Source organism: Rosa chinensis, chromosome 4 (genome assembly GCF_002994745.2).
Source record: "Rosa chinensis cultivar Old Blush chromosome 4, RchiOBHm-V2, whole genome shotgun sequence".
Taxonomy (NCBI): domain Eukaryota; kingdom Viridiplantae; phylum Streptophyta; class Magnoliopsida; order Rosales; family Rosaceae; genus Rosa; species Rosa chinensis.
In genome coordinates this window covers 43,731,890-43,755,513 of record NC_037091.1, presented here as the reverse complement: position 1 = coordinate 43,755,513, position 23,624 = coordinate 43,731,890, and the positions used below count along the sequence as shown (strand labels likewise).

Genomic DNA, 23,624 nt, shown 5'->3' with positions numbered 1-23,624 from the left:
TCTAAAGTCACTTGTGACTTTGTGGCTCAACCAAAATCCTCATTGGTTGTTTCTAAAGCCCATCATTCGTTCTGCAAAGCCTGCTCTTTAGCAAAGTTAGGATCAAGACCATCCTATGCAAAGGACACCAAGGAAAATATACCATTCTTGCAAAGAATTCAAGGTGATATTTGTGGACCTATTCAACCACCATGCGGACCATTTAGATATTTTATGGTGTTGGTTGATGCATCGACACGCTGGTCACATGTCATGCTATTGTCCACAAGGAACGCTGCATTTGCTAAACTCCTAGCACAAATAATTAAGTTACGGGCTCACCACCCTGATCATCCCATTAAGTCTATAAGATTAGACAATGCTGGGGAGTTTACATCAAAGACTTTTGATGATTATTGCATGTCCATTGGGATTGATGTTGAACATCCTGTTCCTCATGTTCATACCCAAAATGGTCTCGCAGAAGCCACCATTAAACGACTTCAAATGGTTGCTCGAGCATTGGTGATGCGCACCAATCTCCCTATTTCTGCTTGGGGCTATGCAATATTGCATGCAGCTGTGCTTATTCGTCTGAGGCCCACTGCCACTCAACCCTTCTCTGCGTCCCAGATGGTTACTGGGTATGAGCCTGATGTCTCACACTTACGCATATTCGGGTGTGCAGTCTATGTGCCTATTGCGCCGCCACAGCGCACCAAAATGGGTCCTCAAAGACGATTAGGCCTTTATGTTGGATATGATTCTCCAACAATTATCCGCTACGTAGAACCCTTGACAGGCGATCTCTTTACCGCTAGATTTGCGGATTGTCACTTCGATGAGACAGTCTTCCCGTCGTTAGGGGGAGATAAGAACATCAATGTTCAACAGGAACGACAGGAATTGTCGTGGTCTGTCCCCACTATGTCTCATCTTGATCCCCGAACCGCACAGTCAGAAATTGAAGTGCGGAGAATTCTCGATCTTCAGAACGTAGCAGATTCGATGCCTGATGCGTTTTCTGAGATCGCTAAAGTGACGAGATCACACATACCTGCTGCAAACGTGCCTGCAAGGATTGATGTCCCTAAAAGTAGAGGACATGACGCCAACTCAAAAATGCATGAGCATGGCGCCAACGTCCCATCTCTCAATGATGGTGACGTTGTGGCTAGGCCCACGGCTCCCGCCAAGAAGCGCGGGAGGCCCATAGGTTCGATGGATTCTCGCCCAAGAAAGAAAGCGAGTTTGGCACAAAATAATCCATTAATCATCGATATAAATAATCCATCTCATGAGAATATTCCGGATTATGGTTATGTCCAAGAGACATCATTGGGGGACGCTCCAATGTCAGAACCAACTCCAGAGAATAGAGAGATCTCCATAAATTACACTAGTGTACATGAGATGATGGATAGAAATTCTATGGCGATTGATGATGCATTTGCATATCATATTGCGAAAGGGATTATAGAATATGATGATATCGAACCTCGCTCTGTTGAAGAATGTCAACGAAGAGCAGATTGGCCTAAATGGAAAGATGCGATCCAGGTTGAATTGGATTCACTAACAAAGAGACAGGTATTTGGGCCTGTAACGCAGACACCCCCAAGTGTAAAGCCTGTTGGCCATAAATGGGTCTTTGTTAGAAAGCGTAATGAGAAAAATGAGGTGGTAAGATATAAAGCCCGCCTTGTGGCGCAAGGTTTCTCACAACGCCCTGGAATTGACTACGAAGAGACATATTCTCCCGTAATGGACGTTATAACGTTCCGCTACCTTGTCAGTTTGGTAGTTTCCGAAAAACTTGACATGCAGCTTATGGATGTGGTTACAGCATATCTCTATGGGGATCTAGATTCAGAGATATATATGAAGGTTCCAGATGGACTTCAATTACCCAAATCAAGTGGCTCTAAACCACGGAGCGCGTTTTCAATAAGATTAAAACGCTCACTATATGGATTAAAACAATCTGGACGGATGTGGTATAACCGTCTAAGTGACTACTTGATTGGGAAGGGATATATTAACAATGAAATATGCCCATGCGTGTTCATTAAAAGAACAAGTTCCGGATTTGCAATCGTAGCAGTTTATGTCGATGACATGAACCTAATTGGAACTCTAGATGAGTTAAAGGAAACTGCTAATTACTTGAAATCCGAATTTGAGATGAAAGATCTTGGGAAAACACGGTTTTGTCTCGGTTTAGAACTCGAGCACCGTAGTGATGGGATTTTGATCCATCAGTCTGCATATACTCAGAAAATTCTAAGGCGCTTTAATGAAGATAAAGCAAAGCCTGCGAGTACTCCCATGATCGGCCGTAGTCTTGAGCCCGGAAAAGATCCGTTTCGTCCAAAGGATGAGGACGAAGAAGCATTAGAGGCCGAAGTGCCCTATTTAAGTGCAATAGGCGCATTATTGTACTTAGCTCAATGCACAAGACCGGATATCTCATTCGCAGTGAACTTGTTAGCTCGACATAGCTCTGCGCCAACACGCCGCCATTGGATTGGTGTAAAGACCATCTTTCGATACCTAAGAGGTACGATCGATATGGGCCTATTCTATCCCTACAGAGAGAAAAGGAATGACGGAAAATTGGGATCGGACCCCAAAAGGCAAAACGCCCCCGTCCATGGAATAGCCGCCGGCCATGTTGCCGGCGCCGGCGCCGCCGCCGCTCATGGTGGCCGGCGTCCTCCTATCTCCCTCCATCAAAACGACAATGATGTCTTGATGGGTTTTGCTGATGCAGGGTACCTCTCTGACCCTCACAAAGGTCGCTCCCAAACAGGTTATGTCTTTACCATGGGAAGCACTGCGATATCTTGGAGGTCTACGAAACAGACCCTTGTTGCTACTTCCTCAAATCATGCAGAGATTATTGCTCTACATGAAGCTGTTCGTGAATGTGTATGGCTAAGGTCTGTAATTCGACACATTCAAGGAAGTTGTGGTTTGAAGTCTACCACAGATGAACCTACATGCATTTATGAGGATAATGCAGCTTGTATTGAACAAATGAAGTTAGGTTTCATCAAGGGCGACAACACCAAGCATATATCGCCTAAGTTCTTTTATAATCAGCAACAACAATCACTTCTAAAGATTGAAGTGAATCAAATCCGATCAGAGGATAATGTAGCGGACTTATTCACTAAGTCGTTACCTAAATCCACCTTCGAGAAACATGTGAAGAGCATCGGATTAAGAAAGCTATCCGAACTCCCACGATTATAGCAATCAGGGGGAGATATCGACATCAGGGGGAGTTATGATGTCTACATGTTCAATCTCGAAGAGTGAAGGACGTGTTGTGCTCTTTTTGTCCTTCGACCAGGATTATTTTTGTCCCACAGGGTTTTTGTTACCTGGCAAGGTTTTTAACGAGGCAACGGATGAAGCGTCACCACCAAGTTTGAGCGGCACAAGGGGGAGTGTTGAAGGAAAATCAAGTTTAGTGTGCCTTATCAAACTAGGAATAGGAATAGGAGAGAAGGTTCTAGATTTCCCAATCCTACACGGATTGGTATTCCTTGTAACATTAGATTATGCACTTTGTAATCCCTATATATAGGGCTCCTATTCTCTATAATGAAATACACTTCTCTCATCAATCTCTCTCAATACCAATATACTTAAACAGATTCAAGATAGTCTTCCTTTGTGTTACATCATGTTCATTTCTTGTCATCTTACGTTCCTGCCTCGTGCTAAATATTTTCAAACGAAATTGATTAATCGAGTCAGTGATGAAGGACAACCTAGAGTTAATATGTTGAAGGTCTTCGGAAGGTGAATGTAGGGTGGTAATTTGTGGGGTGAAGGAGTGTTGTGGTTAGAAGTCTCAAGACTGAAGGAACAGGAAGAGAATATAGAAAAATCTGTAATTGCACCAGACGGATTGTTGGCATTACACCAAGGCCATGTTTCGTTTGTTGAATCAAGGCTTTGGAAAAAGAAAGTCATTAATTTCTTCATTTCTTGTGTTTGGAATGGCAAAGGAAAGAAAAATGGTTCCCAAATGAAAGAAAAATAAGGGGGAAAATGGTTATCCCCACCCACCCACCCACGGATTCACTTTCCCTCCCAATTTCCTCCGGTTATTGTGGAAATATATAACTATATTCCTAGCCTTTCCAAACATTGGAAAAGAAAATTAATGGGAATTGCAATTTCCCATGACCATAGAAAGAGAAATGAATTTATTCAAAAAAAAAGAAAGAGAAATGAATTGATTTTTTTTTTTCCTTTCAGTGAACCAAACGAAACCCAATAATTTTTGGAATCACACCAAAACTTTCCTCAGGAATCACCTAAGAAAAAACTTTTATGACAAATCACAATCAATCTCATTTATTTTGATTTTAATGAATACATAGTGAGCTAGCTCTTTTATATAGAGCTATAGAAGACACCAAAACAAAGCAAATGTTAATTAACTTTCACTAATGACTTCTACGAATTAACCGACAACTATTTTTTTTTTTTTTTTGAGATGACTGTCATTAATAGCTGCCAAAAACTGCGTATTACATCAGCTGCACATCTTGGTACATGTCTCTAGATCAAGCAAAACAAAAGACATAATTAACACTGCTCATTAGTTTCATTGAGCTCGCTTGAATAAACAAGATTACAAGTAAAAAGAAACAACTGTTTAAGGATATCTCTATTTGTGTTTAATCCAAACTCTAGGTTACTTGACCTAGTAGTAATAGGGTTCAATTAGAAGAATCTAGAGATTCTCTTTCCTTGTATGATTCTAACTCTATGCATTGTAATCTTCTATATAAAGAGGTCCCTATTATCAATGAGAATACACAACAAATTTCTCTCAGTTTCTGATTCCATAAAACACGTTATCAGCACGAAGCACTTACCCTGAAACCTAATATTCGTAGCCTTCAAACCCCAGAAACCTCCGCCGCCCACCTTGAAGCTCTCACCTCCAGGAGCCCAGAACCGGCGGCGCTGTCCCCAGAACCGGCCGGAAAATATCTGAACCGGGCCCCCGGAAATACCGATATCCTCCCTGCCCGGTTCGAAGCTTTCCTCCCTGCCTACTGCTACCAAACTCCACCAGCAGCTGCAGCCGGACCCCAGATCACCGGAGTCAAAAAATCACCACCTGAACTGGCCTAGAGCTACACGAACCGGCCTCCTGAACCAACTGAACCGCTGAACCGCCGCCTGCATCATCAATATGTGCTTCAGTCAACCAATTCCGTCTCCGGTCAGCCCTAGGCCCAGATCTCAGCCCAAGGCCCAAAAGCCGAAGTCCAAAGCCCAGCAGCCTGAAGCCTCTGACGTCATCCTTGCGTCATCTGCCACGCCAGCATCCACGTCAGCAGCTCGGTCAACGTCGGTCAACACTTTTCAGGCCACTTTTCAGACGACATTTTTCCGGCCAACTTTTTGGTCAAATTTTCCTGCCATTTTTTTAAGGAATGGATGAACTTCAATGTCTTGCGGATAGTGCGACTACGCACACCATTCTACGACATCGGCAATTATTCTTAGAGATGTTGCCCACATATTCATTTGTGACTACGATGGCTGGGCCATCCAGTTTAGTTCAAGGACATGGAATGGCCCAATTCCTTTTGCCCAATGGCACCTTGATTAAAGTCACTGAAGCTCTTTACGCTCCTAAGGCAAATCGAACCTTATTAAGCTTTAAAGATATAAGAGCCAACGGATTCCATGCGGAAACGCATAGTGAGAACAGAATAGGGTTCCCTTGCATTACCTCTAATAATTGCGGACGAAAGCGCATCTTAGAGAAGCTTATGTGTCAATCTAGTGGACTTTATGTCACTACAATTCGACCAATTGAATCCAATAATGTCATAAGAGAAGATCTCTTGGATTCAGACACATATTGGCTTTAGCATGACCGACTAGGACATCCTGGTCGTGATATGATGCTCCGTATACTTAAGCCTTCACACGGGCATCCTTTCTTCAGAGTGAGAAGAAGCAAGAATCAAAAATTGATTCCAGGACTTAGCAAGACCGCAAAAATTGCAGCTTATGGCGCTGCTGTTGTCTTGGGCCTTCGAAAAGCCGCCCCTGTCCCTAGTGATGACGCCAGAAATGGCGCCAACCATGAGAATGACACCATGGTTGCTCCTCCCAATGGCCATGACGCCACACAATCCAATTTCCATGGCTCTAACGCCATAATGGGAGATGTAGCCACACACTTTGCTTCTAATAGCGCTACAGATGCTCAGGCCCAACTAAAATCCTCATTGGTTGCTTCTCAGGCCCCTCGCTCATTTTGAAAAGCCTGTTCCTTCGGGAAATTAGGACCGAGACCGTCCTATGCAAAGGATCCCAAAATACTCATTTTGTTCTTACAGAGAATCCAAGGGGATATCTGTGGACCAATTCAACCATCATGCGGACCTTTTAAATACTTTATGGTATTGGTTGATGCGTCGACACGCTGGTCACATGTCGCGATGTTGTCCACTCGAAATGTTGCTTATGCTAAACTCCTCGCCCAGATCATCGGTCTACGGGCTCACTACCCTGACCATCCTATTAAGTCCATTCGACTTGATAATGATGGGGAGTTTGCATCGAAAACGTTCGATGACTATTGCATGTCACTGGGGATTGATGTAGAGCATCCAGTTCCCCATGTTCATACCCAGAATGGTCTCGCAGAAGCCGCTATCAAACGACTACAAATAATAGCGCGGACATTGTTATGCGCACCAATCTCCCTGTTTCTGCTTGGGGATATGCAATATTGCATGCAGCGACGCTAATTCGTCTACGACCCACTGCAACCCAATCTTACTCTGCGTTACAGCTAGTGACTAGATACGAGCCTGATATCTCGCATTTACGCATTTTTAGGTGTACCATCTATGTGCCTATTACGCCGCCACAGCGTACTAAGATGGGTCCACAACGACGAATGGGCATCTATGTTGGCTATGAATCTCCAACTATTGTCCGCTATCTTGAACCCTTGACAGACGATCTCTTTACCGCTAGATTTGTGGATTGTCACTTTGATGAGACAGTCTTCCCATCGTTAGGGGGAGATAAGAACACAGATGTTCAACAGGAACGGCAGGAATTGTCGTGGTCTGTCCCCACTATGTCTCATCTCGATCCCCGTACCGCACAGTCCGAACTTGAAATGCGAAGAATAATTGAGCTCCAGAACGTAGCAGACACTCTGCCTGATGCGTTTTCTGACGTTGCCAAAGTGACGAGATCACATATACCTGCTGCAAACGTGCCTGCAAGGATCAATGTCCCAAATACTGGACATCACGCCACTCCTGTGACATTAGGGGATGGCGCCATTGCCCAGCATGGCAATGATGTGGCATCTATGGCCACAGGTCCCGCAAGGAAGCGCGGTAGACCAATTGATTCGAAGGATACTCACCCTAGAAAGAAAGCGAATGAGGCACAGACAAATCCTTTGATCATCGATACTTAAAATCCGTCCCATGAGAATGTTCCGGATTACGATTATGTCCAAGAGACATCATTGGGGGACGCCTCAATGTCAGAACCTATCCATGAGAACATAGAGATCTCTGTAAATTACACTAGTGTACATGAGAAGTGGGAAAGAAACTCCATCATCATTAATGATGTATTCTAGTATTCAGTGGCGCGTGAGATTATTGAGACCGATGACATCGAACCACACTCCGTTGATGAATGCCAACGTAGAGCTGATTGGCCAAGATGGAAAGATGTGATCCAGGCAGAACTTGATTCTCTAGCGAAAAGAAAGGTATTTGGCAAAGTTGTACCAATACCGCCCAACACCAAACCAGTTGGTCACAAATGGGTATTCGTTAGAAAGCGTAATGAGAAAAACGAGATTGTAAGATACAAAGCTCGCCTTGTGGCGCAATGCTTCTCACAACGCCCTGGAATCGACTACGAGGAGACCTATTCTCCCGTAATGGACGTCATTACGTTCCGCTACCTTGTCAGTTTGGTAGTTTCGGAAAAACTGAACATGCAATAGATGTGGTTACTGCGTATCTATATGGGGATCTAGATACGGAAATATACATGAAGATTCCAAATGGAATTCAGTTACCCAAATCAAGTGGCTCTAGACCACGGAGCGCGTTTGCGATTAGATTGAAACGCTCACTATATGGATTGAATCAATCCGGACGGATGTGGTATAACCGTCTAAGTGACTACTTGATTGGGAAGGGATATTTCAACAATGAACTATGCCCATGTGTGTTCATAAAAATGACAAGTTCCGGATTTGCAATAGTAACGGTTTATGTTGATGACATGAACATAATTGGCACCCTTAAAGAGTTAAGTGAAACCGCTGAACACTTGAAATCCGAGTTTGAGATGAAAGATCTTGGGAAAACACGATTTTGCCTCGGTTTAGAACTTGAGCACCGTAGAGATGGTATCCTGATTCATCAATCAGCTTATACCCAAAAAATGCTTAGGCGTTTCAACACTGATAAGATTAAGCCTTCAAGCACCCCAATGGTCGTCCGTAGTCTTGATCCAAAGAAGGATCCATTCCATCCAAAAGATGACGACGAAAAAGTGCTAGAGGTAGAAGTGTCTTATTTAAGTGCAATAGGCGCATTGTTGTACTTAGCACAATGCACAAGACTAGATATCTCATTCACTGTGAACTTGCTAGCTAGATATAGCTCTGCGCCAACACGACCCCATTGGACTGGTGTTAAAGATATCTTTCGATACCTAAGTGGTACGATTGATATGGGCTTGTTCTATCCCTACAGAGAGATGATGGATTCGGACCCATCAAGTACCAGGGATGCTACACATGGTGGACTGCGTTCCCTCTCCCCAACCCAAAACGATATAAGTGTTTTGGAAGGTTTTGCTGATGCTGGGTATCTCTCTGACCCACACAAAGGTCGCTCCCAAACTGGTTATGTTTTCACCATGGGAAAGACCGCGATATCTTAGAGGTCTACAAAGCAGACCTTAGTCGCTACCTCTTCGAATCATGCAGAGATTATTGCTCTTCACGAAGCAGTTCGTGAATGTATATGACTTCGATCCATAGTTACGCATGTTCAAAGCAATTGTGTTTTGAAGTCTACCACAGATGAGCCAACAAGCATTTATGAGGATAATGCTACTTGCATTGAACAAATGAAGCAAGGCTACATCAAAGGCGACAACACCAAGCATATATCGCCCAAATTCTTCTACAATCAGCAACAACAGAAGTTCCTCAAGATCAAAGTAAACCAGGTTCGATCTGAGGACAATGCGGCAGATTTGTTTACTAGGTCATTGCCCAAATCCACGTTCGAGAAACATGTGGCAAGAATTGGCTTGTGGAAATTATCTGAACTCCCATGATCATAGTCATCAGGAGGAGGCACAGACATCAGGGGGAGATGTCTACATGTTCGTCTCGAATCGTGAAGGGTGTGTTGTGCTCTTTTTCCCCTTCGACCGAGGTTATTTTTGTCCTACTGGGTTTTTGTTACTCGGCAAGGTTTTTAACGAGGCAACGAGAGAAGCACCGCGTTTGGACAACACAAGGGGGAGTGTTTAAGGATATCTCTATTTGTGTTTAATCCAAACTCTAGGTTACTTGACCTAGTGGTAATAGGGTTCAATTAGAAGAATCTAGAGATTCTCTTTTCTTGTATGATTCTAACTCTATGCATTGTAATCCTCTATATAAAGAGGCCCCTATTATCAATGAAAATACACAGCAAATTTCTCTCAGTTTCTGATTCCCTAAAACAACAACCTAATATCTAGAAAATTGAAAATCAATCTTCCAGGCTGCAAAAATCAAACCCCAAACTAGGCAAACACTCGGGTCCAAAGAGACAAAAACCCTAACCTAAATCAATGCAACAAATCTAGAAGGCCCTAGCCCACTACAAAATTCTAGCACCCCAGCAACTCAGTCGTTACTGTCGTCACCAATATCTTTGGCACCTTCCCATCCCTTGCTGGCAATCGCCGCCGCCGTGACAGTCTATGAGAACCGATCACTAAGCAAACCACCAAACAAGAGAGAAGTTGCAGGAAAAAGTTCCCCCCTACTGATTGTGACAATGACAAAGCCACCATTAATAGCAAACCCAGTACAAGCAATCCAATCCTTCAATGTGCATCCTCGGATATCATAGCACCATTTGCCAAAAGATTGACCTGATGATATAGAATAGCCGGAAAATGCATCACTAAGTTTGCCGATTTCAAGAGAAACCAAGCCTAGAAATAGCATCACAAACGACGCCACACTGGAGAACTGAGCTCTGCCAATGTTCATCCTTTTTGGTTTTATGTAGTATTAACTGAAAAGAATTAGAATTAGCTGCTTAGTTGGAATATATAGCAAAAACTTGTCTTTAAATATGTACTTCCCATATGATTTGGGCCTTCAAGTAAAAATTCTCGTCAAAACTCAAATTTACTCACAACCCAACCTTCTTGTAATAAACTCGTCATAACTTCTTCTCGAAAAACAATATTCATGAACCTTTAAAAACTTTGGAAACTGACATTCAAGGTCTTCCATAGATATGAAACTCATTCTCTAGCTCATTTTGAGATGCTCTCAGTTGACTGATCTGCATAGCCAGATTTGTTGTTTTTCTTTTTTATCCTTATCTTCTTCTACTTTACTCCAAAATACCTACAAAAAGGTAAAATCAAAATAAACAAGCAGAGGATATCAAGAATAACAAAGAAAATGTAGAGGAATTCATGATACATTTACAATTATGCTCCTATTAATGGTATTTAAACATATCGATTTTACACTTTCCTCCCGTCCTACCTCTTCGCTAGCAACATCTCCTATACCATGAAACTCTTCATTCATTTGGTTGTACTCAATTATGTCTTAAGGTTCTTTAACATCTAAAACTTGTTTAGTCATCTCTTCATGCTATTCTTCCTCTATATTTTCATCTAATTTTGCTCAATTCTTTTTTGAGGTTTTTCAGCATCGAAAATTTCTCTAGTCATCTCTTTAACATGTTTTCACAAGCATCGTCTTATCTCTAATACCTCTTATTGAGACATCAAGATATTTCTGCCATGCATATATTGCTCACATCGGCCAATTAAAACCTCTATCGTGTCACTAAGTTACAACAATAATTCATCTGGTAAGTCAACAAAAACCTAAAAAGGTAGTCTAATATGGGTTGTCATGCGTCACGGGCCTAACTTTGTGATGCTCAAAGAGGACCGCGCGGCACTTGCTAGTAGGCAAGTCAGCCAAGTGAGTACCTTGCAAGGAACAATGAAAGCCACACATTATTAAAATGGTGCTAGCGGCAAGCAAGATCACAATTATATAAAGGTTGGGGAACCACTATGAACAAATGAATAATCGAAATGAAAAATCAAGAAACAATCTCAAGGGACACATATGATTGAATAATTCCTCTTTTATTGATGGTAAGACGTGAAAGGAGGCAAAAGTATATGTGCTTATCTATACCAGTTCCGTAGTCCAAACTATGCCTACTAGGAACCCCTCCCTAAAGAGCACAACGGGCTTAAATGGCCAAAACAGTGGGAAACATGCACTTGGCTGAGGAGACTAAATGCTAAATAAAATAAATTACATTTATAAATTACCAAAACATCCCTAGCACACAAGCAACTAACCAAAAGCTTGACTAATGACCTTCGATAAGGTTGCTTGAGTCATTACAAGTGCGGCCCCTAACACCATGGTAGAACCGTAGCTCTGATATCAAATATGATTTATCTTCATGCCTAACTATGGGGGTGTAAAATTTTAGAATAGGAAATAATACGTTCCTAATCAAGAAATAGGTTGGAGGAGAAGCAGCCCGACCTGTTTAGGAGATTCGAGGTGAAATTTCCTCAATGCGGGTCTAGGTGAGGTGAAATTCCCTCAAGGTGGGTCTAGATGAGGTGAAATCCTCTCAAGACGAATCTAGGTGAGATGGAATTATGTTCTAGTCAAGAATCGGGTCAAAAGAGACGGCTTAATCTATTGGGGGAACTTTGAGAAAGTCAGACCCCCTCGAGGTGGATCTGGATAAGGCGGAACTAGCATGGTCAGCTGAATCTGTAGGAAGCAGGAAGCACTTTCCAACCCACGTTGTCTTGAAAGTGGTGTAATGGATCCACTAACGCATGACTTGTGGACGTTACACACCACTACATGCACTAGTCAAGATATATGTTCAAGCTCACTTATAAATACTTGGTGAGTTGAACATTCGAGGTAAGCAATGAATTCTGTCTACACCTACTACAACTTAAACACTCACTTAGGCATTAGAGTATCTTTTGTAGGCAGTCCCTTTCTTTAAATTTGACTTGAATATATCGATCTAAATCTAGAGGAAGTGAAGGTATTGATCACGAAAGTTTCACTCACTCCAATCAGCAAAGTACGTGAGGAGATTCTTTATTGAATTTTTCTGCACTTAACATTAACATAGGCTACCTTGTGATCATCATACCAAACCAAAATTTCATTAGCCCAAACCGCCAAGAGATGTTAACCCATGCTCGTGAATTGCAGAAGTTACAACCAAATTTACTAACCCACCACCAACTCTATTATTTTCACTATTACCCCATTGACATAGAAATAATTAAATGCGAAAGATTCAAAGGCCCCGTGTATTGTTCTTTTCTTTATAGAATTCTGCGTTTCCATTTAACACCTCACGTTGGAAATAATCAAACTCAATGCGTGTCATTAATTTCCAAAGCAGCGCGCGTTTAATCGTCGCCAAAAACGCCGTGACGACTCTTCGACCAACTTAACGCGATCTTTGCTTTTCTTTTCTTCTCTTCTCTTCCTCTACAGTCTTCTTTCCTCTTCTTCACATTCGTCTCCTTTTCTACAGTGGGACTTCGTCTCCGATTCTCCACCCCCATTTATTTTTCTTCGTTCCTCTCGCTTCTCACACCTCTCTCCCCAAAACCCAAAAAATGGGGATTTCTTTCAGCAGCAACCGAAGACGTAACAACTACTACCAACACCCGCCGCCGCCTCAGCCCCTCTACCTCTCCAATCCTCACTACTACCCCTCCGACCCACCCTCTTTCTCTCCGCCTCCGCCGCCGCCGCCGCCTCCTCCGCCGCCGGTGACTTCTTTCTCTTCCTCCTCCTCCTCCTCTTCTTCTTCCGCCACCTACCCAGAACCCAATTCCGCCACCCCTTACACCGCGCCGCCGCCGCCGCCGCCCAGGGCTCCATACCAGGGCTACCCTCTTCCGCCGCCGCCGCCGCAGTCGCATTACTGCTACGGTCAGTACAATTCTTGCAACCACGCGAATCCGATGATGGGTCGGTTCAGTTACAACCACAATTACCAGCCTTACTATGGTAATCAGGCTAGTGGGTGGCCGGCGATGCGGCCTCCGGTGGCCCCCCTTTATCCTCCGCCGCCGTACGTGGAGCACCAGAGTGCCAAGAAGGTGAAGAATGACGTCAACGTGCGTAAGGACACGTTGAGGCTGGAGATTGATGAGCAGAACCCTGATCAGCATTTGGTCTCGTTCGTTTTCGATGCCTTGTATGATGGGAGGTGAGCTATTTTGGGTTTCTGTGTTTAAAGATTGTTGCTTTTGATAGATTGAATTTGTGTTTTGATTGTTGTGGATAAGAAATTGGGTTTTCGGTTTCGATGTCATCAGCATTTAGGAGCTGAGTAGGGAAGAAGCTTTGATCATGCGAATTGTGAGGTTAAATTCTAGAATTTGGTTTAGCTGAGTTGGAATTTCCTTGCAAGAAATTAGAGAGAAGCTATGCTTATACTTAGGGAAGGTAGATGAAGGAAATTAACTCTAAATGTGTTTGAATTCCTGTGTCGCTAACCATGAAGCTGGAATCCTAGTGTTATGGCAAGGATGCTGAACCAGAAGTTTGTGAGATATGAACAATTAAAAGGGTGATGAGAAAAACCGCCTATGGGGTTTACAATTGCATTCTGCTATTGTAGTGACTATCTAGTGTAAGAAAATATGATGCGAAGTGGATGTACAATAGTTACTTAATGTTCATCTTTGAGTCTTTGGATGATTCGATTGCTGATGGTAGAACTTATAACAAATGAAGCTCATGCATTTTGCCTTTTCAATGTTTTTCCTCTGTTGGAGGATGGCAACAGTGGACATGACCAGAATTAGCTACAACCGTTAAGAAATAGTGAATCTGTGGTTCACAATTTCATGTGTTCCTTTGATGGAATTTTATTGACAGAAAGTTTGGCTCTTCACTTGAAACACTAGGGTTTTTTCAATTATAAGAAGTATTTACGCGGTGCCCCATCCCTTTTCATAGGAAGGCTCTCTAACATAGACAGGGGTTACATTTTCTTGCTCTTGTTAATTGTACAGCTGCTCTTAAGAGGAAGTAGAGATTGGAGGGTATAGGATTCTCTAATTTACTTGCTCAAGTGTTTGAATTAGCCGTACAAATGGTCTTTTCCAAAACACTGTTATTTGTTTTAAAACTATTGAGCCAACAGCATACAAGGATCTTCCCTCTGCTCCTGCCTGTTCGTGCTGTTTATCGACTTCCTTGAGAGATCGTGCCTGCATCACCTTAATATACTTTAAATGTTTTCTATGAAGAAATGGCCATGCTGGGATCTGCAAACTTTATCACCTTTAAAAAGTGTTTCTGATATAAGATTTATACTTCTATAAGCCTGAGAAAAGCGGCATCACTGCATTTATAAGACTTTCATAAGATACAGTGTCTATATTAAGCATTATTTATAGGTTATTAAGAAAGCACTATGTAAAGTAATGCAATTCTGTAATATAGTCTATCATCTATATGCTGCTGTGCTTTCACTTTTATGTGTTGTATGAACAAGTTGTTGGAGTCGGGTTTTCTTTTACAATCACTCTTCACAACTGTTCTTTTCAGGAGTTGTAGAACCAAGTATCGTAACTGTTGTGCCTCCTATGAACACGTTGTTTTTGGTCTATAAATACAATTGCAAATAGAGATTTATCTATTTTCATATTTGAGCTCTGTTAAAAAGTAAGGTTAAAAATGCAGTTTGAAGCAGCAAGCTGTGTGTGACAATTTAGTTATTGAAGTGTTTCGCATTATTTAATTGTTTTTCTTACCAAAATAGTGTATCTTTTAAATCTAATGCTTCTTGTAGGATGTCGAAGGTCATGTTAGCAGGTGCCTAGTTTGCTTGCATTGCTGTAGAAACATTTTATGTTCAATAACAGTCTTATGAGTCATAGTCCAATAGTAGAACTATGTAATAGGGTTAAAAAAAAATATGCTAACCATTATTATGGTCGTTGAGCATGAATGTAGCACTCAACCTAAGCATATATTGAGCATAGACAAAGTAAGGGGGTTCTCTTTAGATCGCCTGCTTATTGGCCATGGTCATGATTGTCTACTAGTTAACACCAGGATTTGTACTCCAGAATTATATGGTAACACTTTTCAGAGGCTGTTGGTGCCTTTTTGTTCCCAGTACTATCATGACATTTATATGCGTTGAGTAGATCTTGAATTCATTTGCTATTGGGTACATCTTCTATTCTTATTCTAATTATCTGGGTCATGTCTTCTTATTGACAGCATTACTATTCTCTACTTTGCCAAGGAAGAGGCAGATTGTACATTTGTTCCACTATTTCCTGAAGCATTTACACCGGTGCAAGTCCCTTTTCAGAAAGGAGTAGGCCAGAAATTTTGTCAGCCCTCAGGAACAGGCATCGATTTAGGCTTCTTTGAGTTGGATGATCTGTCAAAACCCTCACCTGGAGAAGATGTATTCCCACTTGTAATATCTGCGGAAACACGTACGCCGCCTGATTCAATCGACCATATTGGTGAGCCTGTCCAAGATGCATCTCCTCGTATGCAGATCACTCAAGCTGTGCTAGAAAAAAATAATGGTGACCCTTTCCAAGTGAAAGTAATTAAGCAGATACTGTGGATTGATGAAGTTCGCTATGAACTACGTGAGATATATGGAATTGCAACCTCAGCAGTGGAAGGCTTTGATGACAATGACCCTGGGAAGGAGTGTGTAATATGCATGACCGAACCGAAGGACACTGCTGTATTACCTTGTCGACATATGGTGAGAATTCATCTAATACTATATAGTGCTATTAAGAGATCAAAACAAATTTAGGTGAATCTGCACATGTGCCATATATGAATGCTGTTAATGTTGATGGAGGAAGGCACAAGCCCTTTGTGTGCGAGCATATGTTGTCTATGAATATTCTCGTCATGAATTATCTTTTGGGTAGTAAAGGAGTTTGCTTTTAAAATTTCTAGTTTTCTTGGTTCTTTCAGTAGTTGGTAGAGTATTTTTGTCATGAATAGGAGTCAGAGGATTAGATGGCTGGGTCATTAGCATGGTACCTTGGTTTTGATAGTCACGTTCAAATTTATTTTGAACTTCCATTGATGAGTTTCTCAATGATCAGAAATTGGATTGTGATTGAAATTTTTAGTTGCTTGGTAAATACATGAATTGTGTATTGCATTGTTAGCGAAGATAACTATTTTTTTCCCTTGATTTCACTCTTATGTCTTCAGTTGCTTAACTTTCGGTTCTTTTCTTGTTTATTCCAGTGTATGTGCAGTGACTGTGCAAAAGAATTGAGGATTCAATCCAATAAATGCCCCATTTGCCGACAACCCATTGAAGAACTTATAGAGATAAAGATGAATAAAAGCCAGCAATGAACTTGTTTTCTCCATTATGTGGATGTTGTGGTATGAATATCAAATATATTTTTTTTATTGATGGGCAGCTGTTGTGTAAATGCATTCTTTTTCTTTTGTATATTGTAAGTGATCTCTTGCTTTTCTGATTTTTTTTCATGTCATTTACATAGATGAATCTAATTAATACACAAGAGAATGAACTTTCTTAACCTCTATATACTCGCGGTGTGTGTTAAGTACAAGCTTTCTTCATCGTTTTTGCTCTTCCTTCATTGTTTTGTAAAGTTTGTAAAATTGAAGGAAACTTCTCTTATTGCATATATCAAAGAGACGGAGAACTTTCCACCAGACCTTGCTCTCCCCTATGACCCTATTTACCAGATCCTATATGAAGGTTTTCCGGTGCATAGTATGGAATCAAAAGCTTTCATTTCTATGCCTTTTCTTTATAGCAAGGAGGAGTATAATGAACATTCTAGATCTTGTGACATCTAGACACGAAAGCATCGGGAAGCATCTTTTTCACTGTGAAATTCAGCAAAGGAAAATCTGGGAGGGAATATTTTCCGGTGAAGTTTGCTAAGAATCTATAAAGCTCGGGTAGGCCGTATGTTTCTTGCATCTCATTGAACATCCTTTCTGTATTCTGCCTCACTCTACACAGTTGATCAAAATGGATCTTAATTTTCTTGCCTAGTGTTTGTTGTGTCTTTTAGACTATTCTTGTTCTTCTGGTGGGAGACTACAGGTCTACAGTCAGCTTTAGTATTCTTTTCGACTTTGTTAACCACTGACCCATGGTGAATTCACCTGGTCAAAAGTTTCTGAATGCTTCAGACTTGTATAGTACTGGCTTTTTTGTGCTCTTTTGGAGAGGTGGCTTCTGACTAGAAGGCAACAGATTAAACATGGTGGTCAGTTCGGAGACCTTTTTTGGATTATTTACATGGTGAAAATTCATGGGGAAGAAAACTGAGGCCAAGCTTTCATTATTTCACGTTACGATAGTATTGATTGATGGTAACAACCACTATGATTGTCCTGCTGTGTATCACAAGCATTACAGTGTTCATTTTAGGCAGGCCACCAAGTTCTCGATCAGAATTGCCCAAGTTAGCTATAAAATCCAACGATGAATGCTAGTAACATTCCCTTTCTACCTGTCCCATTCATTGCATGCCATGTGGATTCATTTTTGATTACAATCTTGGCACGTTTACTTACTTGGAATGAAAAATAATCATGAATCAGAGATAAGTGGAATAGGCTTATCGGTATTGATTCCGGAGGAATGATTCCTAAACCTATCTCCCCCCTTCGTAATCGAATTTCTGAGTATTCAGGAATCGATTCCTGATAAGGAGGTGGGACCTACATCTATTCTGATTCCTTCATGTGTTAGTAAACGCAAGAATTTTTTTACCCAGAATCATTCTGATTCCTTTATGTGTTAGTAAACTCAGAAATATTTTTACTCCATAATCATTCCCTTTCCTTCCAAGTAAGTAAACATGCCTTCTATGTATTTACTACATTGAAAAAACAATTAATTTCATTCCATGTTTTACCCTTATTTATATTTGACCTTATTAAATACTCTCTATTAATATATACTAGAACAAAACACACCCGATGGGTGTGAATAATTATTAATTAAATAGAATTGGAAAAGCTTTTTTCAAAATAAGTGGGGAGTTATTAGATGTATTTTTCTGGATGAAAATTGAAATGCACATGGTGGGTAAGTGGGAAGTTATCTGCAGATAAGTAAATTATTGTTTTCTTATTTTTTTCAATTTTAGTTTTGTTATTTACCTTCTTATCCCTTAGTTATTAAATATAATTTTAAATTAATATATAATGTAAGGATCCATATGTAATTTCATATGCACTTTGGCTAACAAAGTGTCTTCTCTTAATAATAGTATAGATGAATAATAAAAAAATAAAAATAAAAAGCTCTTGACTCTTGTTTTCTAACTTTTTTTTTTCATTTCTTATATTTCCTAAGTTCTTCAACGAAAATTTTTCTTCTATTTATTTGGTCATGTTCCATAATACTGAGACTTTTTTTTATATAAAACCCACAAAAGCCAAAAATAAATAAATAAATAAATAAATAAAATGATAAAGCTCACTAACATGGCAGTTGCAAATTTTTTTTTTTTTTTTTAACATTCTCTTTGATATATGTATATAAGTAAAGCAAACGTTTGGCTATTTTTTTTGTTTCAATTCTGTCTTTTTTCTTTTTGGGAAAAAAATTTGAAGTATGTTCTTAAATATATATGTATGTATTTCCGTATGTAAGCCCACAAGAGTATACAAAATGCAAATAAAAATGATTCATGAAAGGAAAAAAAAAGTTGAAAAGCTAAAATTAATTATTTAATTAAATGCATGTGAAATTAAATAAAGGTAAAGAGGGGAAGTGAAAACTTGTCTTTTAATTGTATTAGTTATTTGAATTCTTTAGATAATGGAATACACATGACATGCAATGAATGAGAAAAGTAGAAAGGAAAATGTTGGAGGGAAAGGTTGCTAGCATTTCTCAAATCCAATATCACCGCTCACTTTTCTTTATAACATGTAGGTCGTTTTCTTGTAAACTAAATTTTTCTTGCACCACAGTGTATTCCAAGTAGGCAATAGATTGCTCTGTCATCTTTCTTGCACAGTAAGAACGATGAAACACGTAGATGTGGGTTTAGGGTTTGGAGTTAGACCTAGTTCGACATGGAAATTATGGAGGTGGGTGATGTTGATGGACAGATACTCCTCTACTTATGCCTACATCACAAGTATTTAATCATTTGAATTTTTATCTTCTTCCTGTCAGAAAAACATTGACATACAGATCAATAATTTAAAGTTTAAAGTCCATTTTAAAGATACGATGACATTATAAATTCTACTGTAGTGTTTCATCAAATTCACGTTATGTTAAATAAACTAAATAATTTCTCTTCATTCATCCCCCTCATAATCGAAAGGACATAAGTGTTTGAATTATAGATGGATCCTTGCTTGTGAATCAAAATTGTACAAAAGCATAGGGTGTTAGGACTCAAAAGTCAAAACCTCAACATCTATACGTCCATTATTGTTCTCTATAGACAAAAATCCAGGGTCAAAACAAGGAAACATTGCAGAAACCATGTGGGCATGAAAGCATTTTAGATTGCTGGTAAGATCTAATAAATGACCTCCTCAAAATCCGATTCTTTCATTTCTCTCATCAATCACTATCCACAGGCCATATGGTGTGCTTCATGTGACGACCTCTGCATAAACTGCAATGGCATTTTCTGGGTGCTCAAGTCATTCCGCATTGTAAACTCTTTGGGACAAAGTTGAAATTTTTTTTTTTTTTTTTTTTTAAATCTCTGGGGGACAAAAAAGATGCCAGTTCAAGTCCCAAATATAGCTACCCAACTGACATCCTTAAGTAAAAGTGTAAAACCCTAAAAATAATGTAGTGTGTTGGTTACAAAATAGTACCCCTAGTTTGGGATATTTCAAGTTCATACACCAACTACAAAAGCGCATGCATTAGTTAGAAACATATTTTTGTTTCTTTCATTTCAAGATTAGATAGTGAGTAGACTTTAATCGTGCTTGGTCCCAGCCCGGGCTAACCTTAAGTCAATCAGGATCCTGCCTTGCTCAGGCCAAGCCAGCTCAATTTACAGTTCTAGATTCTGCTTCTCATAATTTGGATCACATAATCAACAAAATTGTATGATCTCTTATGCATTGAGCAATTGTATTCAAAGTCTTTGGTAGTCAGTGTATGACTTTGAAATACTTCAAAGCTCAAACACTTGTATAGAGGTAGCCCTAATTTAGTGACTTTAGTCGTAAAGTCACACGCAAAGCACCACACCCACACCATTTCTTCTATCAAGTGTTGTCGTATTGCAGTTCTTACCTCCTAATTCTCTCACATTTGGCAATAGGAATCAACATGCAATAGAACATGGTTTTTGCTTAAACTTTTGCCCAACCCAGTGGCCATTAATCTCCACAAACTGCTTCACAAATCACCTTTTCTTTGAATTCAATTAAGAGCAAAGGGCGGGCCAAAATCAGTTGAGGAGCTTTGGCAGTTGGCACCATATTCCTCTTTTAAGTTACGGCTTAACTTTAACATCTTCCTGAGGGATTAAAGGTAACAAAAGCCAAAAAGGGCTTGTTTTATTATAGAATGGGTTTTAGGCTTTTGAGAAGGACAGTAATGATTTGCATGCCCAGGAAACAAGTGCCCAAACTCATGAAAAAAACTACCCATTAGCATGATTCATCTGAATTCAAGGACATAATTTGCTGTTAAAGTAGGATATGATCAAAGCCAAAGTGACTTTTATCGCTTCCATTTCAATTTTCCTTCCCATCACCTACAGCAATTTCTTTCTTTTTTCTTTTCTCAAAAGCTAATTAGGACAATTAATACACAGGAATTTTCATGCCATGGGGATCTGCTTTCATAGGAAAAAACCAGATATTTTTGGTAGTAAGCGTTTTACTACCTTTTTATTTTCCAAAATTTCCCAGATTTTGTAATAATGGCCCTTGGCACTAAGCCAAACCATTTGCCAGATTGGTCGTTCAGTTTTCGTGTGAAAATAAATTGTCTTTCTGACTGTAGCACACAGTTTTTCGACAAGAAGGTGAAAGATATTTGCAAAACGCCAAATTTACTTTTTCTTTTCTCTATTTTGGAAGAGATAATTTTCTCTTTTATTTCATGAAAATATTATAAGCAAAATTACTAGTCAGGGGCATTTCTCCTCAGAATTTCTCATTTGGACCATGCACTCTTTTACCATCCCTTATTGCAATGTAATAATTTTTGGAATTGAGTTTTAGCTAACTTTTTTTTTTTTTTTTTGAGATAAAATAGTACATATCAGTTGTATGCCCCTATTTCATAGATAAGAATAGTACGAAATCTACTACTCTGATTCAACAATCGTAGCTCAGAGTAGTCTATGTTAACAAAAGAATCTCGCCCTGTAGGCAATATATTTTACCTAATCTCACATGCCGAGCACGCAATTGTGGTACGGTGACACTAAGTACTTTCACATGGACTCATGATAGAGATGCTCTCACTAACATAGACCTTATTCTAAATAAAACAAAGGGTTTTTGCCTATTTACCCCATTTCTATATATTTGTTTTCCCACTTACCCCATTAAGTTTTTTTAATTTCCTCTTACCTAAAACATTCTAAGGAGATCTTCCCTAATACCACATTAAGATTTTTATTTTTTAATACCATTTTACCCTCACTCCTTTGTTACTTAGAGAGAGAGAGAAAAAAAATGGAAGAGAGAAACAACATATTACTTCCATTTTCATATGTTGTTAACTATCGGGGTAAACATGAGAAATAAAACCAAGATCACTTTTGTATTTTTTTTGTCTTTTTTCAAAAAAAAAAAAAAATACAGAAGTGATCTTGGTTTCATTTCTCATGTTTACCCAAATAGTTAACAACATACAAAAATGGAAGTAATATGTATGTAATATGTACTAGTATTAATGCATATATTTTCACTTAAAAATACGATAACTTTTTATTACATCACGTACAATTAACGTTCCATTCATAATATTTTCAATTTTTGAAATTTATGATCTTCTTTTAAATTTTACGTCCATGTAATAAAATTTTAAGATTTGTTGTGTGTTATTGAACAGGAACATCGTTGGAGTGATTAGTCTCCCTCTATTGTAGTTAATGCCCTTAAACCGAGAGTCAAGAGAGAGTGAGAGACTATCCGACTAGCTATGGATGGTTAAGTAGGTTGTTGTTTTGCTACAAGCTTACGCATTGGGCTATTATTGATCGAACATATGCCTGGGTGAGAGTGGAGTGCTATTATGTTTAGTCTTAGAGGGCGAGCATAGGTTTTGGTTTGTAAGCTTAATCAAGTGACACTTTAATTATTAACGTTATGAGCTTTACCTGCTCCATGTTGGAGAGAAACGTCTCACTACAAGACTCAATGTCAATTGACTATATCGATCCCTTGATTTTAATGTTCATACTTAATTAACTAATGCACTAATCACTTGAGTTGTCTTTTACTTTCATTCTTATGCACAATATGATCGTTTTGTTTATTCCTTCATGTGGTACATGTGCGGTTGCATCTAAAAACTAATAATTGAATGATACATTCCATTTTTAACATGTCCATCTCAAGTATAATTAAAAGGCAGATAGAAATGACCAAATGTAGAATTTTTACTATTTAATGTGCTTGAATTATTTTTTCAAGCATAATTGGATTTGTATTGGGAAGTTTCTTATTCTCAAGCAAAGTATTGGGTTTGTATTGGAGAGTGAATGGAGAGTTTCCTAGTCTCAAGTAAAGTATTCATTAAATTATCTTCTTACTTCTAATTGCTTATACATAGAAGCAAAGTCAGTGCCTTTAATAGTGTGCAAGATTGGAGTGAGAAAATAATGAGAGCTCAAGTAGTATATTGGAACTCGAAATGTGAGGTTGAGAGTTGTTGGAAAACTAGTGATCGATGGTTGCAAAACTTCCTTCCCTTTCATGAGTTTCATCAAATGGAAAGCAATTTTTTTGAAGAATGAAACTTTGCCTGTTCTTTCTTATGAATGAGTTAGATTTGTATAGAATTTAGTTAATCAAAAACGGTGTAATATTGGCAAAAAACATAAGAGCATATGTTTTGTTGAATTTTGACAATGCAACGAGAATTTATTTGATGCAACGAGAATTTATTTGGAGATGAATATAAATTAGAGTTAATAAAACCTATAGAAAACTCTCATAAACAACAAATTAAATGTAAACAAAATTAAAAAGAAAAAAACTCAAAAGCCTCAACCACAATGAGGAAGAATAATTAGCAATTGTAAATCTCATTGCACCAAGTTTTCCGTAAGCG

At 39.4% G+C, this 23,624-nt stretch overlaps 1 protein-coding gene across 1 annotated transcript; it reads left to right on the top strand.

The window, feature by feature from the left end:
* The first annotated feature begins 12,704 nt into the window (after positions 1-12,704).
* On the top strand, positions 12,705-16,905 carry LOC112197892 (probable E3 ubiquitin-protein ligase LUL4). Its single transcript, XM_024338841.2, has 3 exons — positions 12,705-13,553; positions 15,584-16,091; positions 16,595-16,905. The coding sequence occupies exons 1-3, from the start codon at positions 12,955-12,957 to the stop codon at positions 16,706-16,708; spliced, it is 1,221 nt and encodes a 406-aa protein (XP_024194609.1). The 5' UTR covers positions 12,705-12,954; the 3' UTR covers positions 16,709-16,905.
* Positions 16,906-23,624: the final 6,719 nt, after the last annotated feature.